Source organism: Solanum pennellii, chromosome 11, assembly GCF_001406875.1.
Source record: "Solanum pennellii chromosome 11, SPENNV200".
In the NCBI taxonomy this organism is placed as follows: domain Eukaryota; kingdom Viridiplantae; phylum Streptophyta; class Magnoliopsida; order Solanales; family Solanaceae; genus Solanum; species Solanum pennellii.
The window spans coordinates 3,166,295-3,192,547 of record NC_028647.1 but is presented as its reverse complement, the minus strand read 5'-3'; the positions used below and the strand labels follow the sequence as shown (position 1 = coordinate 3,192,547).

The 26,253-nt window shown below is 34.4% G+C and overlaps 4 protein-coding genes and 1 long non-coding RNA gene across 7 annotated transcripts; 1 reads left to right on the top strand and 4 right to left on the bottom strand.

The window, feature by feature from the left end:
• The first annotated feature begins 201 nt into the window (after positions 1-201).
• LOC107005157 lies at positions 202-5,498 on the top strand. The gene is made up of 16 exons (XM_027913144.1): positions 202-331; positions 1,231-1,350; positions 1,820-1,855; positions 1,936-2,031; positions 2,218-2,298; positions 2,375-2,493; positions 2,599-2,700; positions 3,113-3,229; positions 3,315-3,383; positions 3,530-3,596; positions 3,865-3,918; positions 4,028-4,114; positions 4,358-4,405; positions 4,789-4,827; positions 4,990-5,130; positions 5,216-5,498. Exons 1-15 carry the CDS (start codon positions 320-322, stop codon positions 5,095-5,097), a joined length of 1,155 nt encoding a protein of 384 aa, XP_027768945.1. The 5' UTR covers positions 202-319; the 3' UTR covers positions 5,098-5,130; positions 5,216-5,498.
• LOC107005158 lies at positions 1,304-4,994 on the bottom strand. Its single transcript, XR_001454835.2, has 5 exons — positions 4,692-4,994; positions 3,836-4,118; positions 3,077-3,465; positions 1,970-2,093; positions 1,304-1,427 (listed from the first exon to the last, which is right to left on the bottom strand). It is a non-coding gene; the product is annotated as an uncharacterized LOC107005158 (long non-coding RNA).
• Positions 5,499-9,185: 3,687 nt separating the features above from the next.
• Positions 9,186-10,767, bottom strand: LOC107003043. Its single transcript, XM_015201286.2, has 2 exons — positions 10,337-10,767; positions 9,186-9,799 (listed from the first exon to the last, which is right to left on the bottom strand). Exons 1-2 carry the CDS (start codon positions 10,418-10,420, stop codon positions 9,548-9,550), a joined length of 336 nt encoding a protein of 111 aa, XP_015056772.1. The 5' UTR covers positions 10,421-10,767; the 3' UTR covers positions 9,186-9,547.
• Positions 10,768-12,122: 1,355 nt separating this feature from the next.
• LOC107004605 lies at positions 12,123-15,707 on the bottom strand. 2 transcript variants are annotated; one of them, XM_027912788.1, is made up of 5 exons: positions 15,577-15,707; positions 15,394-15,475; positions 14,990-15,117; positions 13,128-13,257; positions 12,123-12,960 (listed from the first exon to the last, which is right to left on the bottom strand). In XM_027912788.1, the coding sequence occupies exons 2-5, from the start codon at positions 15,418-15,420 to the stop codon at positions 12,931-12,933; spliced, it is 315 nt and encodes a 104-aa protein (XP_027768589.1). In that variant the 5' UTR covers positions 15,421-15,475; positions 15,577-15,707; the 3' UTR covers positions 12,123-12,930. The 2 variants fall into 2 exon arrangements, with proteins under 2 accessions (XP_027768589.1, XP_015058358.1); XM_015202872.2 differs by having other exon boundaries at positions 13,177-13,257; positions 15,394-15,605.
• A 184-nt stretch (positions 15,708-15,891) lies between these two features.
• On the bottom strand, positions 15,892-24,377 carry LOC107004604 (zinc finger CCCH domain-containing protein ZFN-like). 2 transcript variants are annotated; one of them, XM_015202869.2, is made up of 7 exons: positions 24,002-24,377; positions 22,145-22,302; positions 21,150-21,212; positions 19,579-19,698; positions 18,891-19,163; positions 17,560-17,889; positions 15,892-16,541 (listed from the first exon to the last, which is right to left on the bottom strand). In XM_015202869.2, the coding sequence occupies exons 1-7, from the start codon at positions 24,072-24,074 to the stop codon at positions 16,257-16,259; spliced, it is 1,302 nt and encodes a 433-aa protein (XP_015058355.1). In that variant the 5' UTR covers positions 24,075-24,377; the 3' UTR covers positions 15,892-16,256. The 2 variants fall into 2 exon arrangements, with proteins under 2 accessions (XP_015058355.1, XP_027768588.1); XM_027912787.1 differs by lacking the exon at positions 24,002-24,377 and having other exon boundaries at positions 21,150-21,224; positions 22,145-22,281.
• Between the last annotated feature and the right edge of the window lie 1,876 nt (positions 24,378-26,253).

The following is a 26,253-nucleotide window of genomic DNA, read 5'->3' as shown; positions in this document are numbered from 1 at the left end:
TTGTGTGTAAATTTATTGGTAGTTGAAAACCGCGCAATATCTTCCACAACATCCCCCCACTATAGGCATCATTGAAACAAATTGACTCAATTTCTTTTCCCTACAATTTCCCCATCTTATTGTTTTCTCTAACAATTCTTCTTTTTTTCTTCTCAAATTTTGAAAAAAATAAGTTTAATCTTGAAAAATTCCTTTTTTTTTTTTTAATTTGCATTCTAAAAAAATGCTTTCTTTATTATTTAAAAAAATGTTGAATCCATGAAAAAAAAAAGAAGGCAAAAAGGCAGCAAGTTGATTATTCTTGTTTGTTTCAAAGAACATGAGGCCATTTGTAAGTTTTTGTTTCTTTTTTTTATTTCAATGTATTTGTATGTAGGGGTCTATCGGAAATAATCTATATACAGGTGTTATATGTTGTACATATTATATTCTCCGGACCCCACTTGTAGAATTACCGGGGATATGTTGTTTTTGTTGTTGTAGTATTTGCATGTGTTTAACATTGATTAATAGTTAAGTTCATGCAAATGTTGTTGTCTACTCAGGATTTGAATTTGATGAGCTCGTGTTCTTATGATTGAAAATGTTTGTAGTTTTAAAATTTATGGGTTCTGAATTTAATGTTTGTATAAGAATTTAGCATTTTTCTATGTTGGGAATGCTAGTTGAACCTGTTTGTAGTGGTGGAGCCAGAAATTTCGTTAAGGAGTTCAAAATTTAAGGAAGTAATTTAACATCTACTATGTATACGCACAAAAAATAATCATAACCTTGTATATACGAGTCTCTTGCTTCTAATTGGCTCCGCCCTTGCCCGTTGGTTATATACTTGATTCGACTCCATTTGTAGTTTTTGTGTAAACCATTGATACGAATGTTCTGATTTTCTTATCATATTTTATCGTGAATCGGGGTTTACTAGTCATCGAAGAACAAAGTCACTATCTTGATGTTGAGAGTTTTTTTGAGTAATACAAAGAAGATTTGATCATGTAGCCTATGTTGCTCAGACTCTCGGAAAAATGCTTCCGCGGCTATGTATGATCCTTCAAAAATACACTACTTTTTGAAGGATCCAACACGCACCCAACATCATTTCTGAGGAGTCCGAGCAAATAGCTTGTAGCAATACATGACTATTGGTTATGGACAAGTAAAAATCAGCTTGCTTGTTTGTTTGCAATGTTCAGTTCAATGTGCTAAATGAGACTCTTTCTTTGGTATTTTTAGGTGTCACTACTCAAAGATTCAAAATTTAGGAGGTCATGTTTCTACGCGATCTTTCCTACAGCTTCGTTTTTGTGTTTGATTCTCTTGTTAAGGAGCGACTTCACAGAAAATGATACTCAGGTACATGTCGAATTCACTTGACCTCTTCTGTAGTTTATGGAATATCCCCTAGACGTTCCCCGTTTGAACATATATATCTGGTTGAAGTTGGAAAAAAAAAATGAGTTTTTAAAGTTGAAGTTAAAAAGGAGTACTTGTTTCATTTGTGTTTGGACATGAATCACTTGAAAAAAGTTGAAGTTTTGCGAGTAAAAACTAAGTTTCTCATCTTCAAATTCTCTGTTTCAAGATGAAGTTGAAAAAAGGAACAAGATAGTACTCCCTCTGTTTCAATTTGTTTGTCTGGTTTTAGATATGTCTTGTGGTTTTAAACATGTCATGTGGAAAGTTAAAGTTGAAGAATTGTCAGAAACGGGAAAAAAACATGTTTTTGAAACAGACTAAAAAGGAAAGTTGGTGTTTGTGTAAATTGTTGTTCAAGTGATGCACAATGTGAATGGATGATAATCATAAGAACTCTACTATGCAGAGAAGTTTGCGGGGGAAAGGAGGAAGATCATGTGAGGTTTGTTCTTCTTTTATTTGTTAGCTTCTGAGTACCTTGATTATATTCTTCGCGTAAATAATTTGTGTCATCCATTTTAGAATCAATGCATGCCTAATGGAAGTGAAACATTACCTGAAGGTATCATCGCCAAGACGTCTAACTTTGAAAGACGGCCATTATGGGGTTATCCAGAGGTTATATTCATATCCATCTTCTCCGCGTTCCTCATAAGTTTCAAATGCAGAGTTTAATTTATCTGCAAATAAAATTCCTAGACATAATGAGTTGCAGAAAAGCAAAGGAACTTTCTTTTTTGAAACGGACTAAAAAGAAAAGTAAAACAGAAGCGTATGCTACTAACATGTTTCGGTTTTTAACAGAAAAAAGAGCCTTCAAAGTACTTATTTGCTGCAGCTGTTGGGATAAAGCAAAAAGAAACAGTAAACAAGATGGTACTAAAGGTGTGTGTTCTGTTACGTTGCATATTTTTATGATATACAGAGTTACCATAAGTTCGTTTATTGAATTGGTTCGTAGTTTCTATCAAGTGATTTCGTGGTGATGCTTTTTCACTACGATGGTAATGTCGATGGATGGAGGACTTTTGAATGGAGTAACAGTGTAATACACATCTCAGCTTTGAATCAAACAAAATGGTACAGTTTCTATTTGCATCTCAGACGGAGTTGCTTTAGTCTAGAAACGTCTTGTGTTTGAACCAAAACTCTCTTGACATTTTCCGAATGTTGTGAAAATAACAGGTGGTTTGCAAAGAGATTTTTACATCCAGATATAGTTGCTGAGTATAGTTATATCTTCCTCTGGGATGAAGACCTCGGAGTTGAAAAATTCAACCCAAACCGGTATGTGAAAGTTGGTATACTTTCCTTTAGTCTGTTCCAAAAAGAACTTCTCTTTTTTCCCCTTTTCAGCAACTCTTTTGTTCTTACTTTCCACATGACATGTTTAAGATCACGAGACTCAAAAGTCTCATTTATTTTCTTGAACTCCGTGTCAAGTCAAAATCAGACAAACAAATGCAGGACAATCCCCGCCTGCCCAAGGATCTCCCATCTTTTGGTAATGAAAAAGACACCTATCAGAGACGAAAGTTACACTGTAGTTCAAGCTTTTTTTTGTTAAGGAGTTGAAGTCACGTGAATGTAAGGAGAGGAGTTCACATACAAGAGATTAAAAGACACAACTATAAATAGATACGAAGCATTCTAATCGACTTACTGCATTTACTGAACCCGACTTGTTTCATCCTTGTAGATACATATCTATTGTAAAAGATGAAGGTCTTGAGATTTCGCAACCAGCTCTAGATATTGGAAAATCCGAGGTGCATCATCAGATTACCGCTCGCGGGAGGAGATCACGAGTGCACAGGTTCTTATCAACAATTTTCCGTCTTAAAGCTCCCGTCTGACCATAGATTTTGAAGTTGAAACTTGATTAACACATTACATTGCAGAAGGACTTATAAGGCTGGCGATACTGGCACTCGATGTGACTATACCAGTATGGCTCCTCCTTGTACAGGGTAACTTAATTTTGTTTTATGCCTTGTCGCGGATATCTTCATGGGAAATAACTATGAATTGTTGTAGCAGTAATATCCTTTTCTGCATTGAAAAGATCGAAGCTCAATTATTTTTCGGAACTCACAAGGAGTATCTGATATTGCAGATGGATAGAAGTAATGGCTCCTGTGTTTTCCCACGCTGCCTGGCGCTGCGTCTGGTATATGATCCAGGTTTTTCCTTTTTAGAAACACTGTATTGTCGATAACAACTATATATGTCATGCTATAACTGCATTACGTATATTTAACTGTTAAAATTTGGTCGTTGAAATAAAGTTATTCCTTCTGTTTCAATTTGTTTTGCCTTACTACCCTTCTTTCGGATTCAAAAGTTACTTTACTTTCTTAAACTCCGTGCAAAGTCAAAACTAGACATACGAATTGAAACAGAAGGAGTAATCGATATTTACCTCTTATTCCTTCTATCGTTGTTTCGCAGAATGACTTGATCCATGCTTGGGGTTTAGACATTCAGCTTGGTTACTGTGCACAGGTAGTTCTGGATATGAGACAGGGCATTTATTTTTCGTTTGTTATATCGATAGCTCGTTTGAGTTGCAGTCATGAGTTGTTGATGCTCTTTTGGTTTGTTTTCGTGATAGGGAGATAGAACTCGAAATATTGGAGTTGTTGATGCTGAATACATTGTTCATTACGGCCTTCCGACACTAGGAGAACCTGAAAAGAAGGTAACTACCACACAACGAAATGAAAACAATCACATAAGAATGCTTAAAATGAACTTTGAAATCTGCAACAGACACATGAAAAAATGTATATACAGCTATATAATGAATCAGTCGCGTTTGGTTAATGTTCATACCTGATCGATAGTCTGTACATAAACATTCTTTTGAGTTATATTACGAGTTCTAAATCATCGTTTCTTATTTGTCAAACAATTAATTCTCTTGTTGATGTCAATCATGCAGAAGAATTCAACAGTGGGTGGAGAAAACATCACAAGCCTTGGCAAACAAGTATGTGTTCGATAACTTTATACAGTGATCGATGATGTTTATATTGGAAAGAGTCGATAGCTTACCTATCAAAAATAACCTAGTACAATCCCACGAGTGGGATTTGGGAGGAGGGTAGAGATGTTGTTTCTGATTGACCCTCTGCTCAAGGAAAAACATTTCAAAGATGTTCGAAACAAGAAATAGTGGAAGTGAAGAAATAATCGAAGTACAAGAAGCTACACGAATAACACTATGACTACTAATATGGAAAAATAAGCGAGACAACGCTCTACTACCTACTAACCTGCTATCCTAATATGTGTCCTCCACGACCTCTTATCGTGACCACCATGTTAGATGTGTTTATGTATGAGTTTTGATGCGTCTTTTCATCAATGCAGGCACCAACTCAACCCAATACTCCCAATTTCAGAGTGGAGGTAAACATCTACCTGACTTTGTGTTCAGCTTTTAGTTAGCTTCAATTCCAAGCCAGTTGAGGTCGACTCTATATATAGTAACATACATTTAACACTTTTGATATTCATTCAAAACGCGAAGCCATATTACTTGACTCTGGCTATGTGTGTGAGTTTCTTCAGGTGAGAAGACAATCATACAACGAGTATAAGATATTCAAAAGACGATGGAAACAAGCTGTCAACGAGGACACATGTTGGACGGATCTCTATCCAGAGTCAGAAAAGTAAACCATTGCTCTACATGGACTTTAAGTACATCAGGTACTCGTAGAGGTGACAAAATCAACTCATTTTTTCATCGATTTCCACCTTGGTTTGATCCAAATGGCTCATTTTCCACGTATAGGTTCTTGAAAAGGATGAAATGAACGCGAGATGCTGCAGATTCAAGAAATGGAGATAAGCAATGTTTGCACATTTAACTGCTAATTTTCGCGTTAACAGAAGGAAGGACGACATCAAATCTATGAGTTTCACAGTTTTAAAGAAGTAGATATGATGTTTAAGAAATGTAAAGTGAATGAATTATAATTTTAGAACACAAGAAAAACTGTACAGTTTCTATGAAGTTACAAATTATACAAATTGTGTAGTATGTGTATATATATATATGGAAGTTTGACACATTATTTGAGTAATATATGTAATATTTTGAGTAAGCTTTTACCTTTTTAACGATATTTAGCAAGTTCTCATTTTTATTTTTATCAAGTTATATGGTTATCGTAGAAATATTATATAACGAAAAGGAACAAATGTATCCCTCTCAATTTTAACGTTCGTTGTACTTTAAGGTCATTCATATGTTATCGTTAGTTTGTATTGCTCTTGTTCTTAATAAAACTCTAAAGTTGCAAATTTATAAAGGAATAATAGCACTTTTAGTCCTTTAATTGATGGTAAATTCTAATTTTGATTCTCGTGATATTTATTACTCTAACCTATAATCTTTAAATGTGCTTTTGGTCCCTTTACGAAGGAAATATGTTATATTTAAAACTATATTATTGTCAAATATCGACTAATAGTACAAAATTGATATAACACGTGAAAAATTAAGTGATGAAATAATTTATGAGTATGGCAAATTTGTGAGTATTTATTGGCAAAGTAATTAAAAATATATATTCAAATAATTAAATTAATAATTTTAGGAATCAATAATGATTTAACCCTTATATAAATGATGAGAGAGTACCAACATTTCAAACAGAGAAGCACATGCTTACTTTGACTTCATTTTTCTATTTAATTAAATTCAATACACATATATGGTCCTCTTTTATTTTTATCCTTTTGCCACTTGTTTGCTATAATTTGGAAATATATTTTCTTTTTAATCTAGACTTATAGAGTAGTATTTTAGCAATGTACATTTTTTGTCCAACCTATTTAAGTTTTTTTGGAAATATTCGATTATTGTCATTCCAACAAAAAAAAAAATTAAACATATAAGTTACTTTCACGGTGTGGTTGGTATGGAGGAAAATTGTTTCTTAGAAAATAATTTGGAGAATAAATTATTTTCTTATTTATGTTTTTTGACGTTTGATGAGTAAGAAAAATATATCATTCTAGAAGCACTTGATATAATCTAGGTAAATATTATAATTTTGGATTTAGACCCCCACATTTTACCATAGATACCTGACCCTAAATCAAGACGATGACATCAATCTAATACTTGACTCGAGACATCCAACCCCTACTAGAGACTTGACCCTGAGTGAAGACCCAACCCAAGATTTAACCCTAGACACGACCCCCCAAATTGGGGTCGAGTTCTTTGTAGAGTCACGGTTATGTCACATAATGCGGTAGGGATTGGATTTTTGAGTTAAGGTTGGGTCAAGTCTAAGATCGAGGTTGGGTCACAAGTCTTGTAACAGGTCGAGGTCTAGTCTCGAGTTGCTTCTCTAGTCAAGTCAGGGTGAAAGTCGATCTTAGGTTAGGATTATATCAAATCTCGAGTTAGGGTGGTGGTTGGGTCTTTGGTTGAGGTTAAGGTTGGAATTCCAAGTCAAGTCGAGGTTAGGATGATAATCCCAGTAAACGACTAGTTTTGAGTCAAAATTGGGTCTAAGGTCGAGGGAGGTCTCGAGTCAAGGTTAGAGTTGAGGTTTTAAGTTAGGAAAATTGGGTTCGAATCTTAATTCTACATCGAGTAGGGGTCAGGTTTAAGATCGAATTGCAAGTTATAACGACTAATTTGAATTCAAGTTGCATGGGAATTATCAAGAAGCGAAATACTTTCTATAAAAAACTTCTCAGTTCTCAAAATATGAACCTATATACTTTTAAAATTATAAAAATCGCATTCATCCCACTATACTTCTCGATGATCAAAAGAAAAAAAAGATATACAATTCAATTATGCAAAGGGAGGGATGCAAATCTTCTTAAATTATCCTAAGGACATGTCACATGGGTTGCTAAAAATAATTGTTTTAAACTCAAGGTCAATTAGATTCCCTACACACACATTTATAGAGTCAAAGAGTTTTAAAAACAACAGATTCAGAATTGGATGGCCATCACCAGTCCCCCACCCATTCACATTATCATTTTATTTCATTTTTAATTTCTCATATCTGGTGTTTGATGCTCGTATTACGCCCCGATTAATCCAGATTCAGCCAGTGTAAGGTTCATTTAAGGAGAAAGCGTCCCCTAACACGATTTTTTCATACACAAAGTTCGAACTCGAGATCTCTAATTAAAAATAAAGAACTTATATTCATTCCACCACAAGATTGGTCATTTAATACTCACAAGCTGCATAAGTTAGGGGTCATAAAGATTCAAAGGTAACCAAACAAACAGAACAACACATGATAATGAGGTTCAATTCTTAGCTGAAACAAAATAAAATAGCAAGATTACTTCTTGGCATTTGTCTAAATCTCAGTGAGTAGAGTTGCTCGAACTCTAGCACGTGTCGAATCCTCCAAAAGTAATACACTAATGTAGCAACATTTTTGAAGAGTCTGAACAACATAACTGATATGAAGGAAACATATATCCCGAAGAACAATCAAGATACACACAAACTGACTCGAACACCACACCATTATTTTTTTAAAAAAAAAAACAAGGGAGTGGGGGGTTACATGTGCCCATGCCACCACATGCTCAATCTACCATCCATTTAATGTGTTAGTTCTATAATATATCTACTACTACTACTTTCTTTTCTTCTTGAGGAAAGATGAACTTGACACACAAGTTCAAACCAGCTATGCATCTTCAATCCAAAGCAAGTTAATATCGGCTACATGAATCCTCACTGATCATGTCGCTTATTAAAATAAAAAAACATCAATTACTAGAAGTTCTCTATATTTTCTACCGGCCTATAATCTACGATAACACTAAAAGACTCCCAGAAAATGTAGAACCTAAAGTAAACTATAACTTATAAATGCAATAGACATAGAATATAATACTGTACAATTGAACAACACTACAACAGTGCATTATTATGGTAGCTGAGTTTAACTACCCTACCTCAACTTCTACCCACCATAATCTTTAAGTTTGTTTACATTGACAACAACCTCACTCACTCCCTTCTCTACAAGCAATAAAAGCCCATCTAATGTCTTTATTGCTTAGGATAAGTTAAAGCTCTGTCCCAAACTTTCCCTTAAACATAATAGGGACTTGTGGGGGCTGCATCATTTGTCTAAGAGTGAACCAATATCACATGAAGACACTTTCAACATCAATAATAAACAAAAATTGTCCTACTCTATAATAAATTCAGCACACCATTTTCTCATTGACTAGCTGTTATGACAACAAAAAGGAAATTCAACCTTAGGTTCAGTATTTACACTAAACTTGACCTCAAACTCTAACTTTGAGTATACGCATCTAGACAGCTCAACTCGTCTCCACTGTGTCTCTTGAAAACTCCAATTTACTAAATGGTAACACCTCCAAGATTTATGTGTCGCGAGAAACAATGGGGATGAGTTGGAGTGTTTAGTTGTCAATCGACACCAAGTTGAGATGTCTAGATGTGTACTTTCAAAGTTATAGTACTTACTTGTTAGTTAAGGCCAAGTTTGAGTGTTTTGTTGATGTATTATAATAAATTATCCATACATTGAAATTCTAATGCTAAATAACCTTTAATGGTACAACAGTAAGCAATTAATTAATGGCCAAAACATGGAGACAATAAACATAACTATAGTGACAGTAATGAATACCTCAGTAGATATACTCACTAAGCAAACAATATTTTATAATGACAGAAACTATCAACATCAATAAAATATACTAACAAGTTTACTGAATAAACAACTTGATTAAGAGAGAGAGAAACACAATGGATATATGTATTATACTTCAATCTGAAACTAGTACTTCATCCAAGTTTTTTGCAACTTAGAAAAAGAATCACATTTTCTTCATTACTGAAAGAGTAAAAAACTTAACACTACTGCTAAGGGCACAAATCCCATCATGAAGTAGCAAAAGATTACCTGGAAATAGCTGTCCTTCAAACAATTATAAACAAATCAAATCTAAGAACAGATATTCCTCTCCCCTTTCAGACTCACAGAAACACAAATCAAAGACCCAAAAAAAGATCTAATTTGACTTTTTCCTTCCCTTTCTCCTTCTTTTCTTTTAAAGAAAGAGAGGTACTTTTTGATTTCTTGTGGATTTAGTAATGGCATCCAAAACAATTACAAGTTTTGGGAGTGAAAGAACAGTAACCAAAAGGCCTGTTTGGTATGTTGCAATTGATAGCATAGCAACAAGGAGTAGGCAAGCATACTGCTTTAGCCCCACCACAGCAAGTGCAAAGTGCACAAATCTGAAAACTCCCAAGCTTCCTCCTTGTGTTATTCAGCATTATCATCATTTTCTCTGCCTTCCCTGGCTCAATTAGAGGCACCATCTCAGACCCTTTTGCCTACACAAGCAAAATCTAGCTCAATATTCCATAAAAATTCAATCTTTACAGACACTATCTCAAACCCTTTTGCCTACAGAAGCAAAATATAGCTCAATATTCCATAAAAATACAATCTTTACAGACACTATCTCAGACCCTTTTGCCTACAGAAGCAAAATATAGCTCAACATTAGATAAAAATTCAATCATTACACACACCATCTCAGACCCTTTTGCCTACAGAAACAAAATCTATCTCAATACTCCATAAAAATCCAATCTTTATAGACACCATCTCAGACCCTTTTGCCTACAGAACCAAATATAGCTCAAACACTCCATAAAATTTCAATCTTTACAGACACCATCTCAGACCCTTTTGCCTACAGAACCAAATTTCAATCTTTACAGACACCATCTCAGACCCTTTTGCCTACAGAACCAAATATAGCTCAAATACTCCATAAAAATCCAATCTTTATATCAAGAACTCTAATGGGATCTATCAAGAAACACTATTAACAGATTGCAAGAGACAAAAAAAAAAGAACTTACTTGTGAAATTGGGGCAGCATGAGTACTCATAACTAACACAAAGAATAGAAAGGGGATAAGAACCCCACTAACAGTACCAGACATCTTATTTTTTTCTCCTTTCTTTCTTACCAAACACAAGATAAGATATCTTTATGCTATATATTCTCACAATTTTTTAGGAAAAGAAAAAAAAAATGTTAACTATAAAGTTGGGTTCTTGATTTTTCAACAAAGAGGGGTTTTTTCACATAAATAAAGTAGTTAGGAAGAACATAGATAGGAATGAACAAGTGGGAGAATGTGATTAATGGCAATGAACTGTCAAGAAAAGAGTTAAAATTAGAAGAATGGTGTTTGAAAATGGAAAAGAAAAAAAAAAGGTAAAAAGGAAAAAGAAAGAAAATTGGAGAGTTTGTAGGAAGGAAAGAAAGTGAAATGAGTGGTTTGGTTGGGGTCATTGTTAACATTTTTCTAGTACTAGTATATAGTAGTAGTATATAAGTGGGACCAACAATTTCAATTTCGATTTCGATTTCGATTTCGAGTTCGAGTTCTAGTCTCATACAGAGTTATCTTGGTTAGAAAGTGTTTTATCTTTTAATATAAGACTTTTCAGTGTAAATTTATTACGACTTCGAGTGGAGAACCAAGGTAGAAAGTGAGACCAATAAGTTTATGTACTGCTTCGTTAACTAGAGATTTTAAATTTGAGTATCGGACAAAGTTATCTTTATTAGGAGATGTTTTATCTTTTAATACGAGACTTTTCGATACGAATTATGGATAAGTGGAACCAAAAGTAGTAAGTGGGAAGTCACAGGCATAGCAGTGTGACTAGGTGACTATGTGAGTGTAATTATGTGAGTCATTATTGGCCTCTCTGCCTATTTTTTACACAATAAGTTTCTCATGACAGATAACTCATCTGTATTTGGATTAAAAAATACAAAAAAATTCCCAAACTAAATCAAGTAATAGGTCTTTAAAAAATCAATTTTGCCACAAATAACACTAAAAATAGAAGTGATTGTTTATGATAAATTTTCAATTTGAGTAAGTATATCAAAAAATAATAACTCAACAATCATAGTTTATGACTTTATCTTTTCAAAAAAAGCTTCAATTAAATCAATATTAATACTTAAAATATATAGAAATATTTAAAAGAAAGTAGAAATAATTTCTTTCGTGAATCAATTACGCAAAATAAGATATTTCACTCAAGTGGAATAATCAAAGATCTATCGTCGAAATAAAATGGTTTTATATTAATACTAGTCTATAAATTTGTTATAATTCGAATAATATTATATGAATCGTATATGTAATAAGTAGTTATATATCTATATATATAATCCCAAACTACATTCGATCTTTTCATATTTTTTTTTTATAAAAATATAAAAAATTTATTTATTTTTTGAAATTCTGTTTTTAATTATTTCCCTTTTATGAATCTTCCACCCATTTTTTTTCAGAATTTACTCCAGTATTAGGTAGCAGAACGAAACCCCATGTTACACCATCACCAATCTTGTTGTTTACCTAAGTCAGAAGAAAAAAAAAAAGTTCCACTACAATAACACAATCCGTGTAATTCTACGTTGAGATATGTGTACACAATATTACCCTCGTAAAGATAGAGAGATTGTGACCATAGTGAAGAAGATTACCACTATACTTTGGCCTAGTGTAAGAGCGTAACACGTGATGTGTGGATTAGGGTTCATCACAAGTTCAAATCCTTAATTCAGACAAAAGCTTGATATTTAAGTGGAGAAGAATAAAGGTACGTATGAGTTGGTCTATTATCTATCGAGATTCGAATTGTACCCAACCTAGCCCTTAAGGTTTCTCAAAGAACAATTACATTGAAACATAATTGGAATAACATCGCAATGAACTCATTAGTCATCAAGCTGCTGTTAGTTCAGTCTATCAGTGCTGGTTGTATGGAAGCAATGCTACAAACTAAATCTGAAAGGATAATATTTGTCTTGAGGCAAAGTTAATCTTGTCATTCTAGTGCCCCGGCATTCGCTATCTAGATCCAGCCACGACTTCTAGAAGATCCTAAGTCTTGGTGAGCAGAGTTACTCTGTTGGTAGGAGTTAGCAGGTACTTGGTTGAGTAATCGAGGTGTGCACAAAATGAGCCATATACCACTGGGGCGAGGGGGGGGGTTGGTTTCATTATACCTATAAGATCTTGACTATGCAATTTTGTCACAGCTGATTGATCTTCTTGTTTATCTTCCTCTATGTAGATCAGCAGATATCCTTCTCTGGAATACGATCGGGCTACTTTCTGCACTAACATGCAAATGGCAACACGGAAAGGGGTGTAGAGCGCATCCAGAAGAATAGAATCAATAAACTCCAAGACGTTGCGATGTCAAGAAGCTTGAGAACAATCTTTCAACCAGTCCATAATCTGTTGAATAATAGGTGGCGGTGATGATCACCTGGGGGTTGTGCAAGCGCCCTTAACAGTCACTCCACAGTCCAGAGCCAAAGTTGAGAGCAGTCTTTCAGTCCCTCCGCAATTTGTTGAATAATAGGTGTTGAAGTATCGGTGGTGATGATCACCTAGGCGTCTGTGTTTAGCGTCCTTTAAAGGCACTGCAGAACCCACGAACGCTCCTGAAGTCATTTTCAAGATATTGGTAAAAATGAGAAGCTTGATCAAGGCAGGATGGACAATTAAAGGTCATTATTATCAAAATTGTCAACATAAAGAAAAAGGAACATTATTATAAAAAATAAAAATAAGAAGTAATAGATACCAAAGGAGTTGAGAAGGGACTGACAAGTATATAAACTACGGTAAGTCTCAGTCCAAAAGGATGTAGTATAAACCATGAAATTGCAGAATTCGTTGAATCATCGAGTCTTTGAACGCAAATAGCAGCTAAAGCAATCAGGTCGAGGGCAAGTCTCCTGGGCATCAAGCTTTGGTGTGAGAAAGGAATGAGAGTATAAACCAGACCTTCAGCATAGCAAGTGTTTGTGAAGTAAATGTAATTGTGTCTCTCTAAAGAGGAGAATGTAAACTCTATTATCTAAAATTCAAGAAAACAGAATATCGAAGTGATCTCCTCTGGTAATCCCACAAGTAAGTTTGGGGAAGGTAGAGTGTACGCAATCCTTACCCCTACACGAGGTAGATATAGAGGTTGTTTCCAAAAGACCCTCGGCTCAAGTGCAACAAATCAAAGTAGTTAAGAAAACGGAAATATGACAGACAAGAAGACAGATCAATTCATATGGAAAGCAATACAGGGGGTCCAGAAAAAGAACAGTAACAACAAAGAAAATATTGCGGTAACTCAAAGATAAAAGGCGACACATGGTAATAGCTATCAAAAGCAATAGTCAGTTATAGTAATACTCAGGAGGAGAACGTGGAGCATCTACATAGAATCTTCCATTCCTTTACTTCTACTAATCATAGAATAAATGACTAGAATTACTAATGTTCCTTCCATTTAAACAAGAGCACTGTATCCTAATCCAACAGATTTGGCTCTATAGATCTTACAAAGAAGAGCATGCTTCTACAATCATCATGTTTTTTCAAACTCTCACAAAATGATCCATGCATATTTGCACTTCAAATACGGAGGGATTGACATAGCAAAGGAGGCTAAACAAAAGCTATCAAAGGGATAAGCCCAGGCTCAGAATATCCTTCTTTCATATCCAAGACTAGCCCTATTTCTACAACAACATACCCGATGTAATCCCACAAGTAGGTTTGGGGAGGGTAGAGTGTACGCAAACCTTAATTCTACCTTGGGAGGTAGAGTCAGTTTTCAATAGAATAGCCTTATTTTTAATAGGGGCAATTCAAGCATTAACAACTACCTCAGACCTGAGGACTTTGTTTCGCTATTGTACCTGCAGTCCACTTGACTACTTCCACTCCAAATAAGAAATTTACTTAAGAATTCAAAATGACATAGAGGTAATACCAATCTACACATTCATCTTTATGGTTCATGTTTTTGAAAATTTGCTCCATGTCTACCACAACAACAACATACCCCGTGTAATCCCACAAGTGCAGTCTAGGGAGGTAGAGTGTACACAAACCTTACCCCTACCTTGGGAAGTAGAGAGGTTGTATCTGATGAACCCTCGGGAAACTGCCTATATATTCTAATCATTGGGACAGAGGAGAGCAACAAACACAACTCTGAACTTTTAAGTAGATTCACTTCTTTTGTATTAGAGACACAATTTAAAGGCTCTCGTAACAAAATAGCAGGTAGTTCGTCAGGTGTAACTCCCTAAGCTACTATTTATCTTATTCGATTATTGATAGCTAACAGCTCTACGATTGTCTCTTCTTAGAAGATTCAAGTTATCAGCTGGGAGTCAACAAGTCCATTTATCACCAACTCACAAAACCGTTTTTTTTTTTGTCAAGACAGATGTATTTCTACTTTGGGTTGAATATCCTTTGCTTCAGTGCCAAATTGCAAGGTTCACCACTTCAACTTCATCAAATCATGGTACATCTCACTTAAGTTAAAACTTTACATGTTTCAGTCACCAGAGAGCATTAGCTTCCTATTAATTAGTTGAGCACAGTATGGTAAATGTCTTGCTGCAACCAAAAAAGTAATGACTTCCTATTTGCATAAATTGTCATTCCAGCATCACATACCCATAACAAATTCTTCTGAGACGATCTTGTTGCCACAAACATGTGCCACCTAGGGATGCAGTTATCCAGGGATGAGATCCACCATCTCTCAAGGCCTTCTTGGATGACGATTGTGGTAATCCTGTAGCCTACAACATAAATCTACTGAACATATATCATGTGAAGTACAAACTAGTTCTTGAGTTTTGTTTAAGAAAGAAAGAGAAATGGTGTAATTACACAAGTAGAGCTACCTTCAAGGCAGAAATCCCTATTCTTGATTTAAAAAACAATTACAATCTTACTAACAAATTCCATTCTAGTTTTGAGAAAAACAGATATATATGGCAATCATTGGAAACGCTAAATTACACCATCATTAAGGGGGAAAATTAAGGTAAAAGAAAAATAAGTTAAGAGGTTACATCTCCCTTTCCATTAATAACTGCCATCCTGATGGATTGTGCTGCTCCATAAACATGTCCCTTTCTGTTCACTGTACAATTTCTACAGAAAATTCACAGGGGACTGTTAAGTAAACTTCTTTAAGATGGATAATCCCTACATACCGTGTTTTCTTTAGTGAGCATCTAATGATTCCAGTTTACCAGATAATAATGCACTGAACAGATGAAGAAAGATCCATTTATTTGACATCAATTCTGTTTGTGATCACCACAAGTTACCTCATACAAAACCTGCAAGGACTATATACATCTGCCAAAATAAAAGAGAAAACTAGAGCAAAATTTAGTTGATGGACAGATAACTAAAACCATGAGATACCCTTAAAACTCTGGTGATTGATAATAACTATAAGCAAAGCAAGGCATTGACATATGTCTAGAACAATTGCAAGGTACAAGAGTTCTTCCTCGAAAAAAAAAAAAAAAAAAAAAAACTGCAGGGTACAAGAATAGGCATTTAGATTATTACAACCTTCTCTGATATTAACAAAAGCTGGATGCTGTAGAGGAAATCAATGGTCATACAGGAGATTAGGGGTTAATTTAATTCACAAAGAGAAATGTAGAGGGCTGATGGCTGTTGAATAATTAACAGTTGGATTCACCAATTTGTGCCAACATCGGCAGATTTATACATTGCTCCAAAGTGAAAGTACAGAAATGTCAACTTTGTCAACTGAAATGCATTTTCAGAAGAATAAATTGAGATTTTTACTGGATTCTGTACATCTCCACCGATGGAAAAGAATTTACAGGCAACTGTTATTGATTCTCAAAAAGATAGAAAATAATGATGCTGGCTGATAATTGGTGGATAAATATCACCCCTCTCTGTCAATGTTATTATCACCAGACGGCATCTTTCTCGTTTCTGAGAGTGACAGTCGCCTGGGCTTTGTTGAAACTGCTTCAACAAGCCCTTCTGAAGTCATGTTCAATGCACTGGTTCCTGATGATGAACCCAATAAACGCTGAACTGTAGGAGCATCAGTAGCTGATGATGCTGCAATACTATAAGTGAAAACCGTCATTGGGTGATCAAACTTGCAACTTGGGCCAAATTTGCAGATCCCATATCTGGAATAGAAAATACACAGTGGTTCTCCCTGCAAAACAAATCCAACAAAAGAAACCAAAAGAAAAGAAATTTTTCAGCTCGCCAAGTTTCCACATTACAATAAAGGTTTTTGGAGGGAAAAGCAGGAAAAGATAACCAGTCTTTACTCTTTAGACCGTTTCTAATTATTTTTTTCCCTACATCCTCTTCATTTTTCTCCCAAATATGTTCCAGGACTGCAGCAGTCATGCAGATTATGAAAAATCTCGACAATAACACAACTCCTTCACCTAACATGATACACCTAAGTTCAGTAAGGTGGTGTAGGATTATAAATCTTTTGAATTTGAATTTGAAGGAATCAGTAGTTTTGTAGTGTCAAAAGAATTGTTTTCCAAGAATAGGCTTTTTGCTCTTCTATTTCCTTTTTGTTTTCTGTAGATAAAATATTTGGTTAGAAAACAATAGATTCTTCGGCCAGAAAAGCATACTAAGAGTTCGAAGAAGTAAAGGATTTATATGCCACAATTGACGGTATGACACCTTCTAATCCCCAGAACTTATTACATAGATATTTGTTTATTCATTGATAATATCCTCAAGCCCGACGAAATTTTTTCAGTACTCGCGAGAGTACGAAACAATGAGTAGCTTAGCCAAAACAAGTCTTAACATGGATTCCAACAAATCTACAGGTCCCTACCGATTGAAGTCCTAACCTAATCAACAAAAGTTTTTCTTTCCTTCTTTATTTTTTGAAGAACACTTTTTCACATGGACTACAAGTCTATCTTCCAAGAAGAAAATAATGAAGACACCATTCTCTTTGAACCCATGAAACCTGTAATGTCAACTTATCAACTAGGGCACTTTGTTCGCAGTGGGAACGAAAAATACAATAACAGAATTGGGAGAGAACCAACTTCCCAGATTTAATTATCAAGCACATCAAGCATGAGAAACAAAAACACTAACACTGACACAAGTAGTATGGAAGCTTTGAACAGCAAACTCATCACTAGACTGATGCCAAAACGAACTGGCAAATAACAAAAAGTTCTACTCACAGGCCGTAAAGGAAGTCCAATGGGACTTAGCAGACAATCAGGAGGAGGAATAAGCCTTTCCCTTGGATGATGGAATCTACAAACAGCACCAAACTTGCAGTCTCCGGTCTTCATGTAAAACTGGCATTCAGGCTGTCCAGGTCGTTCAGGGAAGACATTCTCCTCTTGCAATGCATAGTACCCCATAGGACCAGAAGCTTGACGATATGGGGAAGTGACTGCTTGAGATCCCATGGCTACTGGATCACTGGATCGTGAAGTTCCATAGACCTGGTTATTTCCAGCTGTCTGTCCCTGGCCCTCAGGAGAAGAAACTGAGCCCATCTGACCCTGAAAAAGATATTACCTATATGTAAATTGAGTTTGTTTGCACGTAAAAGAAAACCTCAAAATAGATACGCAACAGCTCATAAGCTAGTTCAATACAAAAGTATTCAAAACACTTGAGCATAAATGGTTACATTATCTTGCGGAAATACTGTCTTATAAAGGGAAAAGAGTTTAAGTACATTTATGAATGCTCCTACTAGGGACTAAGGTCAAGTTCAAACTCAGCCAGCTCCACTCCCAATTGCAGCCCATTTCTTTCCCATCAAAGGAAAGATGATTATTCAGATACCATGTTCTTACAAATTCGTTCTGAACATATTTCCATCTGGATATCAGCCTTAATAAGAACTTAATACCATATGACTACAAGAGTGTTCTACTGTTTTATCTCTAAGAACTATAAAGGAGTGAAAGGCTCCTTGAAACTAATTCACAAACTTTTCACGCCTATTTCACAATTGAGGGAATAATATCTTACTATTCCACAGAAAATTCACTCAAATAGCATAGGAAGAAGGAGAGACTTCAGTATCAAGTAATGGCGGCATCCTCGAAGAGCAACAGATGAGAACTACATCTTGGGAGTAATAATTACCAAGAATTAGTGGAATTGGTTTTCTATGTGGTAATGTGATGATTCTCAAATATATTCAAGTTGAGAACAGAACCTTCAAATTTAGAAAGGAATCTCCGCATACACAAGCTGGGAGGGAAAAGGATAGAATTCTTTTAATCATCCGTCAATAACAGTACATATTCTAGAAAAGTTTTAATAATCCACAAATATGAATACAGGAAAGAGGTTATAAAATCATAGACAAAAACAGTTTGACTTAAACTCAGTTCAAGACTAGACATTCTTGATCAACAAGCAAATGTGGAACCCAAATAAGAATTATCTGGATGAAGCAAATTCTGGTTTCGAGAATAACAACCAAGTACAAAGTTAACTCATACATAACAAACAATTGCAATTAGCAAGGTATCATATGGAAGCTTACACTGTATGCAAATCCTGGAACTGATACTACTCCCTGAGGTACTATCAATGGAGTGTAACCTGAAGGACCCTGCCAGCGTGCCCCGGGGATAAAAGAACCTCTAGACAAGGGGTAGGACAGCTGACCAGGAGTTGTTGCAGAAGGAACGGGAGGATAAACAGGAGAACCACGTAAGGAGACCATCATGTTAGAAGGCTGGGGATGGTGAAATTTACAGGTACTTCCAAACTTGCACTGTCCAGTTCTCATGTAATAAGCACATTCAGACTCATTCTGCAGGTAGAAGAAAGGGCATTATGCATAACCACAGAGCACAAACATGTCTCAAGGAAGAAGTCTCGGTCAACCATTTCACAATAATAACACACCCTAGCAAATCCAATGAAGCAATGCATGTATCCATGAATTTCAAACAAAATGACAAGGCAATAAATTCACTAATTAGTTTTCTCTTCTATGTTAAACATAAGTATGGCTCCCTTCAATCATTATAATTGATCATATATAACTTTTACCAGCAAGCATGTGGAATAACAGAAATTGCAATTGCTCTGTTAAAAAAAATGGCAACTGAAAAGAAAAATGCAGGTTAAGATCCATTGAAGTCATTGTGAACGCAGACCTTTTTGCATACATTAGAAAATAGATCTATAAAATTCAACAAATAGTTCTGGTAATGAAGTCAAACCGGGCGAAGTGGATAGCCCATGACATTTAGGGTAACTCTTCCAGCAATCCCAGCCTTGTCTTTAGGATGGTGAAATTTGCAAGTGGCTCCAAATTTGCAAGTTCCCGTTTTCAAGAAGTACTGCAAAATTGCTAAAATCTTTCAGTCCGTGAGCTAAATAGGTTTAAGGGAATTAGCAGAGACAAATGAAAAGCTACCACAGGAAAACTCACGCAGAGTACGACTTGAAGAGTCAAATAGATCGAATTTAAGAAAGAAGATTATATTAAATATTAAATACCTGAGGTCTAACTCTAAAACTAGTCATTGATGGTTAATAAGCATTCAAAACGAGAGAACTTTTAAACCATTAAAAAGCATCATAAATAAACACTCCATATAGAAAAGTCTCTTCTATTTAATGAACATTTTGACAAATAAACCAAACCAAAAATCCAGAACCATCTATCACTTGTTCACTGAAGACTTTGCAACAAAGATGTGCTTATACGATATTATATATATATGAGTTGTGTTAACAATCTCATCTAAAAGTTTAAGCGGTCAGTGAGGAAACAATTATGTTTATTTCTTTTATGTCTAAGATAGGCCCCTCATACATGGCCTGATTCTTTTTCCTTTTCTTTGGGTCAGACACGCAAAATATTTTGTTGATAGGTGGTGTTAATACCAAAAGGATCTCTGGTTGCTGTGATTGTGATACCATGTTAAATTGAGTGAACCGCCTCACTCAATAGCCTATGTTGTTAGATGGAGAACATTTTTGTTTATTGATTCTATGTATAAAACAAAGTTGTACTTTTACTTGAATGTTGGAGATTAAAGTCGCTTCATAGAAGGAGTATGTAATATTCATTTATGCAACCCAAGATCTTAAAAAGTAAAACAGACAGTAGTACAGAATCTAGCAATAATATTCAAAGAAAATCACACAGTGAGGTAACATTCCTTTTTAAGCACCAAACACTGGTCTTGGGATAACTAAATTTATTAACCAACAACTAACCTTAATCCCTAGCAAGTTAGCATTGGCGATATGAATCCTCACTAACATAGTTGCTTCAATTAAATTCAGAACTAAATTTATCAACCAGAAAATTAAAAGATTACAAGGAGAACGTTTCCAGTATTTAGCAAATGATATATACAGAAAGCAGCATAGATTTATCAAACCAAATATTTAATAACCAAATAAGAAATAATTCATTCTCTACCATGGATTGAAATTTAATTATTGAGTATGGGAGAATCAACTTTAGTCGCAGAGTTCATTTGTACTCTTTCATTTCCAAATCATTTAGAAAACCAGTTTATTTCCAGGATTTACTGTGCGCACAAACAGGCCAAATTTACGAGTTATATATTTTAGCTTTTTCCATGCTTTGATAAGAGATTGGTACTTCGTTTTACCGTGAATCTTTATTAAAAACCTCTTTGTGTAAATCCAGCCCCCAACTAGTTTAGGATGTGGGCTATTTGTTGTTGCTCCATTTCTATAAATAGATGCTATTACACTGCTAGTCATTTTCCCGCATGTTCAGCCAAAAAAAAGACATGGACTGAGCACATACCTGGCATTCGGGTTGTCCTATTCTTTCTGGATACTCTCCCTTCATCCTTGCAGTGGCGATGGCCTACATCAAACACTTTGCATATCATCAATTATACAAATCAAAGAATATGCTAGAATTTAATACATATATCTCTGTGGATTCATGTAAACTTAAATTCAGTGACAACTATTAAAGTTATAAGTTCTAACAGGAAGACATCATAAGTATTATACATCTAGTAATTATCATGAAGAAATAGGATCCCAACTAAAAATGGGAGACCGGGCTTCAAATCCCAACTGAGACAAACAGTTAGGTGATTTCTTTCCAATTGCCTAAGCCTTGATAGGTAGAGTTACCCGATACATGTGCTAGTAGGAGGTAGCAAGCACCCACCACAAACTGGACTGGATACCACCATTATCACCAATAAAAGAAAAAGATCCCAACTGAATATCTCATATTGCAGTGTACAGAGATGCTTGTTGCAGTACGTACAAGGAAGCTTATGTCTAGTTTAAATAAAAAATGTAAACTAAGGAACGAGGATTCAAAACCTATGACAGATTTTTCACACCCTGCTTAAAAATGGAGTGCAGGTTCGGCCTTTGATACTTTTTCCTTATGATACAAGGAAAGGGAGCACCTTCTCCGACCTGCCCACTTTGCAAGTGCTGCATTAATGTGCTTACAAACAATGTGACCTTGTCATTAAACATTTTTAGTGAGAGAAACGGAGTCACAGGACAGAATTGTTTGTCAGTTCAGCAAAGCAAAGTCTCGGAAGCTCATCGATTAACAGTTACTCAAGTTCCAGTAAAAAGAAAAAATGAGTTGCGATCCTAATTTATGAAATTATAAACTGTGACCAAATCATATAAATATTTTGTACATTAACCAAGATAAGTAGAAAAAATCAACAACACCAAACAATAAAATCATTCAAGTTCGCATAACTTCTAGGAAGTTTTCTCAAATTCATCTTCCCCTAATATTAGAATTCAGTGCCTTACCAGCTTCCTATTAGGAGGATGGTTGAACCGGCAAGTTGATCCAAACCTACAGAGACCAGTTCTGATATAGTAGGAACAATCTGGTTCACCTTCACGGACAGGATAATGTCCCGACTCAATTGAATCCCTTGATCTCAAATTCATTTGCCACAAAGTGTCTGAGAAACCGAGGGAGCAATAAGTACTATTATTGATAATTGGGGCAGCTTAAATGATACTAGTATTAATATCAGTTCCATAAACTTCTTCCAAATGCTCTCAGTTTTGGACCTTAACAACTTATTTTACCAGTATTTAATCCAGTGTTATCAAACAAAAAATATCTAAGGTCCATTGGGGCTTTAAGTGCAAAACGCAGATAAAGCATAGGTTTAATGAAGGAAGTTACAAATGGAGAAAAAAATACAAATCTGTATGTATAGTCCAATACAAATAATTAAGAGCATGAATATCAAATATACGGAAAAAGAAATTGAAAAAAATTACGACAAAGTGAAATTTCAATTGTTTAGTATTATCGCCTATTTAGGATTGCGCTTATTGGAAAGAAAATTTTGGTCTTAGAACCTTAATGACAATACTGAAGCACCCATTAAGAGAGGTGAAGCGCCCAACATGTTTTGCGCCTCACTTCAGTGCTTAAGCATGCCATTGACAATACTGATTTAATCTAGAAAAAAGAAACTTAAGTGCTCCAACATAAGCTTTTCCATAACATCACATTTTTAAAAGTTAGAAGCTTCTCCTATTGAGAGCCAACTTGTGCATTTGCTTATACAATATTCCTTAACAATAAATGTACAATAAAGTTGATGAGTTCAACCATAAGTACTTCAGGTGCATTTCATCGTCACCATAAGGCATAAGTTATAGTACTAATTAGTAATCACGTTGGACAATAGTTATCAAGAAATTAGAAAAGCACCCAACTTGATCATCAAAGCATCTCTCCCTATTTACGAATTCCACAAGAACTCTTCTTGCTGTTAACCATATCAGACAATTAAAACACCTTATTGTCACCCTTCAAAACTTGCAAAAGGGATCAAAAGTGTACGCTACAATTAATTGAAGGTTCATATATGCTTAGCCTGATATCACAACTACTAAAATCAAAATCATCAACAACTGAGGAACCAAATGTGCTATTGACCCAATATCCACATATCAATGGAAGCAACCAAGAAAAAAGAAAGAGGGGAAAATACTAAGGATGAAATGCACTACCATTATATGAATGTAGACAGCTAGAGAGACACTTTCCTTTTGATCAATATTAGTGAAAAATAATATATACTTTTTAATCAAAAGGGAAAAAGAATTGCAAAATATATTAAGAGCAAAAAGGACAATAATATCACATATGCACTCTGACATGCTCAGAGTAATAAAGTATTACTACCATATACAGCAAAGCTTGAGCAAAGATGAAACTTTTTCCCAACAAAAATAAAACACAATTACAAAAATTCAATCTTTTATCTTCTTCCCTTGTTTAATTAGCAACAAAAAACCAAAAGAGAAAAAACTGCAAGTCAAATGACAAAGGGTGCAAGCCACCATCCAAGTAACGGTTCGACACAACCCAATAACTTTAACTCAAATCTCGTTTTAAGAAATTCATTAATTCGAAACCCAATAATCAAAATAAAACACAGTTCACAACCCATAAACTAAAAATTCATGCTTTTTTACATTTTACACCACAATTCGAGCTATGAAAACAACCTCTTGCATAATCCGGCCCTTTCCCCGGACACGAACGCATAGCAAGACCTTAGTGCACCAGACACCCTTTATACTTTTAGCTACGGTGATGATCCTCAACCCATAAAAAAAGCAAGATAAAAACAGTACCTTGGTCGAGAGACGGTGACAAAGAGGAAGGTCCTTCAGTCACAGACAAGGAAATTCCGGCATCAAAATCCATGATGATTATGGTTAAGAAGCAAAATAGAAGTATTCTTCTTCTACTACTACTACTACTTCCATTAACAACAACCCATCACCGGAATTTCCATTAATTCCGACCAACTTTTTCACTGATTTCAAAAAACACAAAGAAAAAAAAAACACCCCCCTTGTGTTTGATGAAATGCAGCAAAGAAAAAAAAACTGAAAACAGAGAGATGGAAGAGAAAAAAGAAAAGGGTATTGTGTGAGAAAGTAAAAGATGGGAAAAACAGAGACTAAGAGAAAGAGAAGGAGAAGGAAAAGGAGGTGTTTTTTCCTCTCCACACAAAAAACCAAAAGAGAAGAGAAAAGAGAAGAAAATAGCAAAAAGAGAGTGAATATGAACCAATCAAACATTTGAGAAGAGAAAAATATACAACAACCAATCAATTTTTTACACAACTATTTTTTGCTTTTTGACAAAGTGTTGGCCTTTCTCTCCCTCCCTCCGTTCCGTCTCGATTTATATGACATAGTTTGAATTTCGAGAATTCAACTTCTTTGTTTTTGTGATTTCGTCCGGAGATATTTCATTATTTTTTTCGATATGTTTGTGTTACTCTAGCTTTTTAGTTCTTTAGTTTGGATTTTGAGAGTTCAACTACTTTATTTTAGTTATTTCGTTCGGAGATACTTTCTTGTTTTTTCCGATATGTTTGTGCTACTCTACTTTTTAGTTCGTTAGTTTGTATTTCGAGAGGTCAACTTCTTTATTTTAGTTATTCATTTGAAGATAGTCTCTTTTTTTTCAATATGTTTGTCTTACTCTACTGTTTAGTTCTTTAGTTTGAATTTCGAGAGTTCAACAATCTATTCGGAGATATCATTTTTCAATATATTTGTCATACCTTGCTTTTTAGTTAATTTGAATTTCGAGAGTTCAGCTTCATAGCTATTCAATTGGAGATCTCGTTTTTTAATATGTTTGTCATACTTTACTTTTTAATTCGTTAGTTTGAATTTCGAGAGTTCAACTTCTTTATTTTAGCTATCTATCTAGAGATCTTGTTTTTCAATATGTTTGTCATACTTTACTTTTTAATTCGTGAGTTTGAATTTCGAGAGTTCAACTTCTTTATTTTAGTTATCCATTTGAATATATTCTCTTGTTTGTGTTACTCTACTTTTTATTTCTTTATAGTTTGAATTTTGAGAGTTCATCTTCTTTATTTTGGTTGTCTATTCGGATATCTCGATTTTTAATATGTTTACCTTACTTTACTTTTTAGTTAATTTGAATTTTGAGGGTTCAGCTTCATTTAGCTATCCATTTGGAGGTCTCGTTTTTCAATATGTTTGTCATATTTTATTTATTAGTTTGTTAGTTTAAATTTTGAAAGTTCAAGTAATTCATTTGAAGATATATCTTTTTTTTTGTCATGAATTTCGTTTGCTTTTTCCATAATTGAATTCGGATTAGGCCATAAAATTGAATTTTTAAGAATTTGAAAACTAAATAAAAGTGTTTTTAGTTTTTATATTTCAAATAACTCAAAAAAAAAAATCTAATTTATATTCATGGTCAAACACAACTCTAATTTTCAAATATTTTTTTCTATTTTTAAAATAAAAACATTGTCAAACGAACGCTTAATTTCAGTTTATGTTTAAGATTACAAGATTAAAAAATACTTTGATATATATATTTAATTTAAGACCCTAAGATTCAGAAATCTTCTTCGCTTTATTAAATTCTTTTTCAAGTTGAAATAACACAAAATCAATTGAAATAAAACAAGCACAATTTTTAAGTTATTTGAAAAAAATAATCTGTACAGTTAGAAAGTTATATTAAAAAAAAAGTACAATCAATTATGAGAATTAAAAATCAAAATATTGAAAAGGTATATGATAATTAAAGTCTTTACAGATTCAACCCTTAAAATTTGAACGATATCAAATAATTAAGACAAAAAAATATCATTTTTTGATTTTCACATATTGACCTAAATCATTTCTAAAGATTAATTAATCTAAATTCATATCGAAAAGTGTCTATTTAGGATAAAATGCTCCCAATAAAAAGTGTTTTGGTTGCTTCTTTAGCACTTACTTAATACTATTGGTGTATAAATATATTATTATTTATTTTAATATTATTGAGTTTTAAGTTGACTTTAACACATGTACTCTCTTTGTTTTCATAATAAGATACT

Bases quoted from the DNA above. Each gene is read 5' to 3' on its own strand.
- LOC107005157 (XM_027913144.1), top strand. The intron at 3,230-3,314 runs GTTCTTATCAAC...ATTACATTGCAG, and splicing joins AGGAGATCACGAGTGCACAG to AAGGACTTATAAGGCTGGCG. The intron at 4,828-4,989 runs GTAAACATCTAC...GAGTTTCTTCAG, and splicing joins CTCCCAATTTCAGAGTGGAG to GTGAGAAGACAATCATACAA.
- LOC107004604 (XM_015202869.2), bottom strand. From the start codon at position 24,074: ATGGATTTTGATGCCGGAATTTCCTTGTCTGTGACTGAAGGACCTTCC. The intron at 22,303-24,001 runs GTACTGTTTTTA...TCGGTTTCTCAG, and splicing joins GTCACCGTCTCTCGACCAAG to ACACTTTGTGGCAAATGAAT. The intron at 17,890-18,890 runs GTAAGCTTCCAT...TATCTTTTTCAG, and splicing joins TTCCAGGATTTGCATACAGT to GGTCAGATGGGCTCAGTTTC.
- LOC107003043 (XM_015201286.2), bottom strand. From the start codon at position 10,420: ATGTCTGGTACTGTTAGTGGGGTTCTTATCCCCTTTCTATTCTTTGTG. The intron at 9,800-10,336 runs GTAAGTTCTTTT...TTGCTTGTGTAG, and splicing joins ATGCTGCCCCAATTTCACAA to GCAAAAGGGTCTGAGATGGT.
- LOC107004605 (XM_027912788.1), bottom strand. From the start codon at position 15,420: ATGGCAGTTATTAATGGAAAGGGAGAT. The intron at 13,258-14,989 runs GTATGTGATGCT...CTTGATGCCCAG, and splicing joins CTCAGAAGAATTTGTTATGG to GAGACTTGCCCTCGACCTGA. The intron at 12,961-13,127 runs GTCAGTCCCTTC...AAATGACTTCAG, and splicing joins TTACCGTAGTTTATATACTT to GAGCGTTCGTGGGTTCTGCA.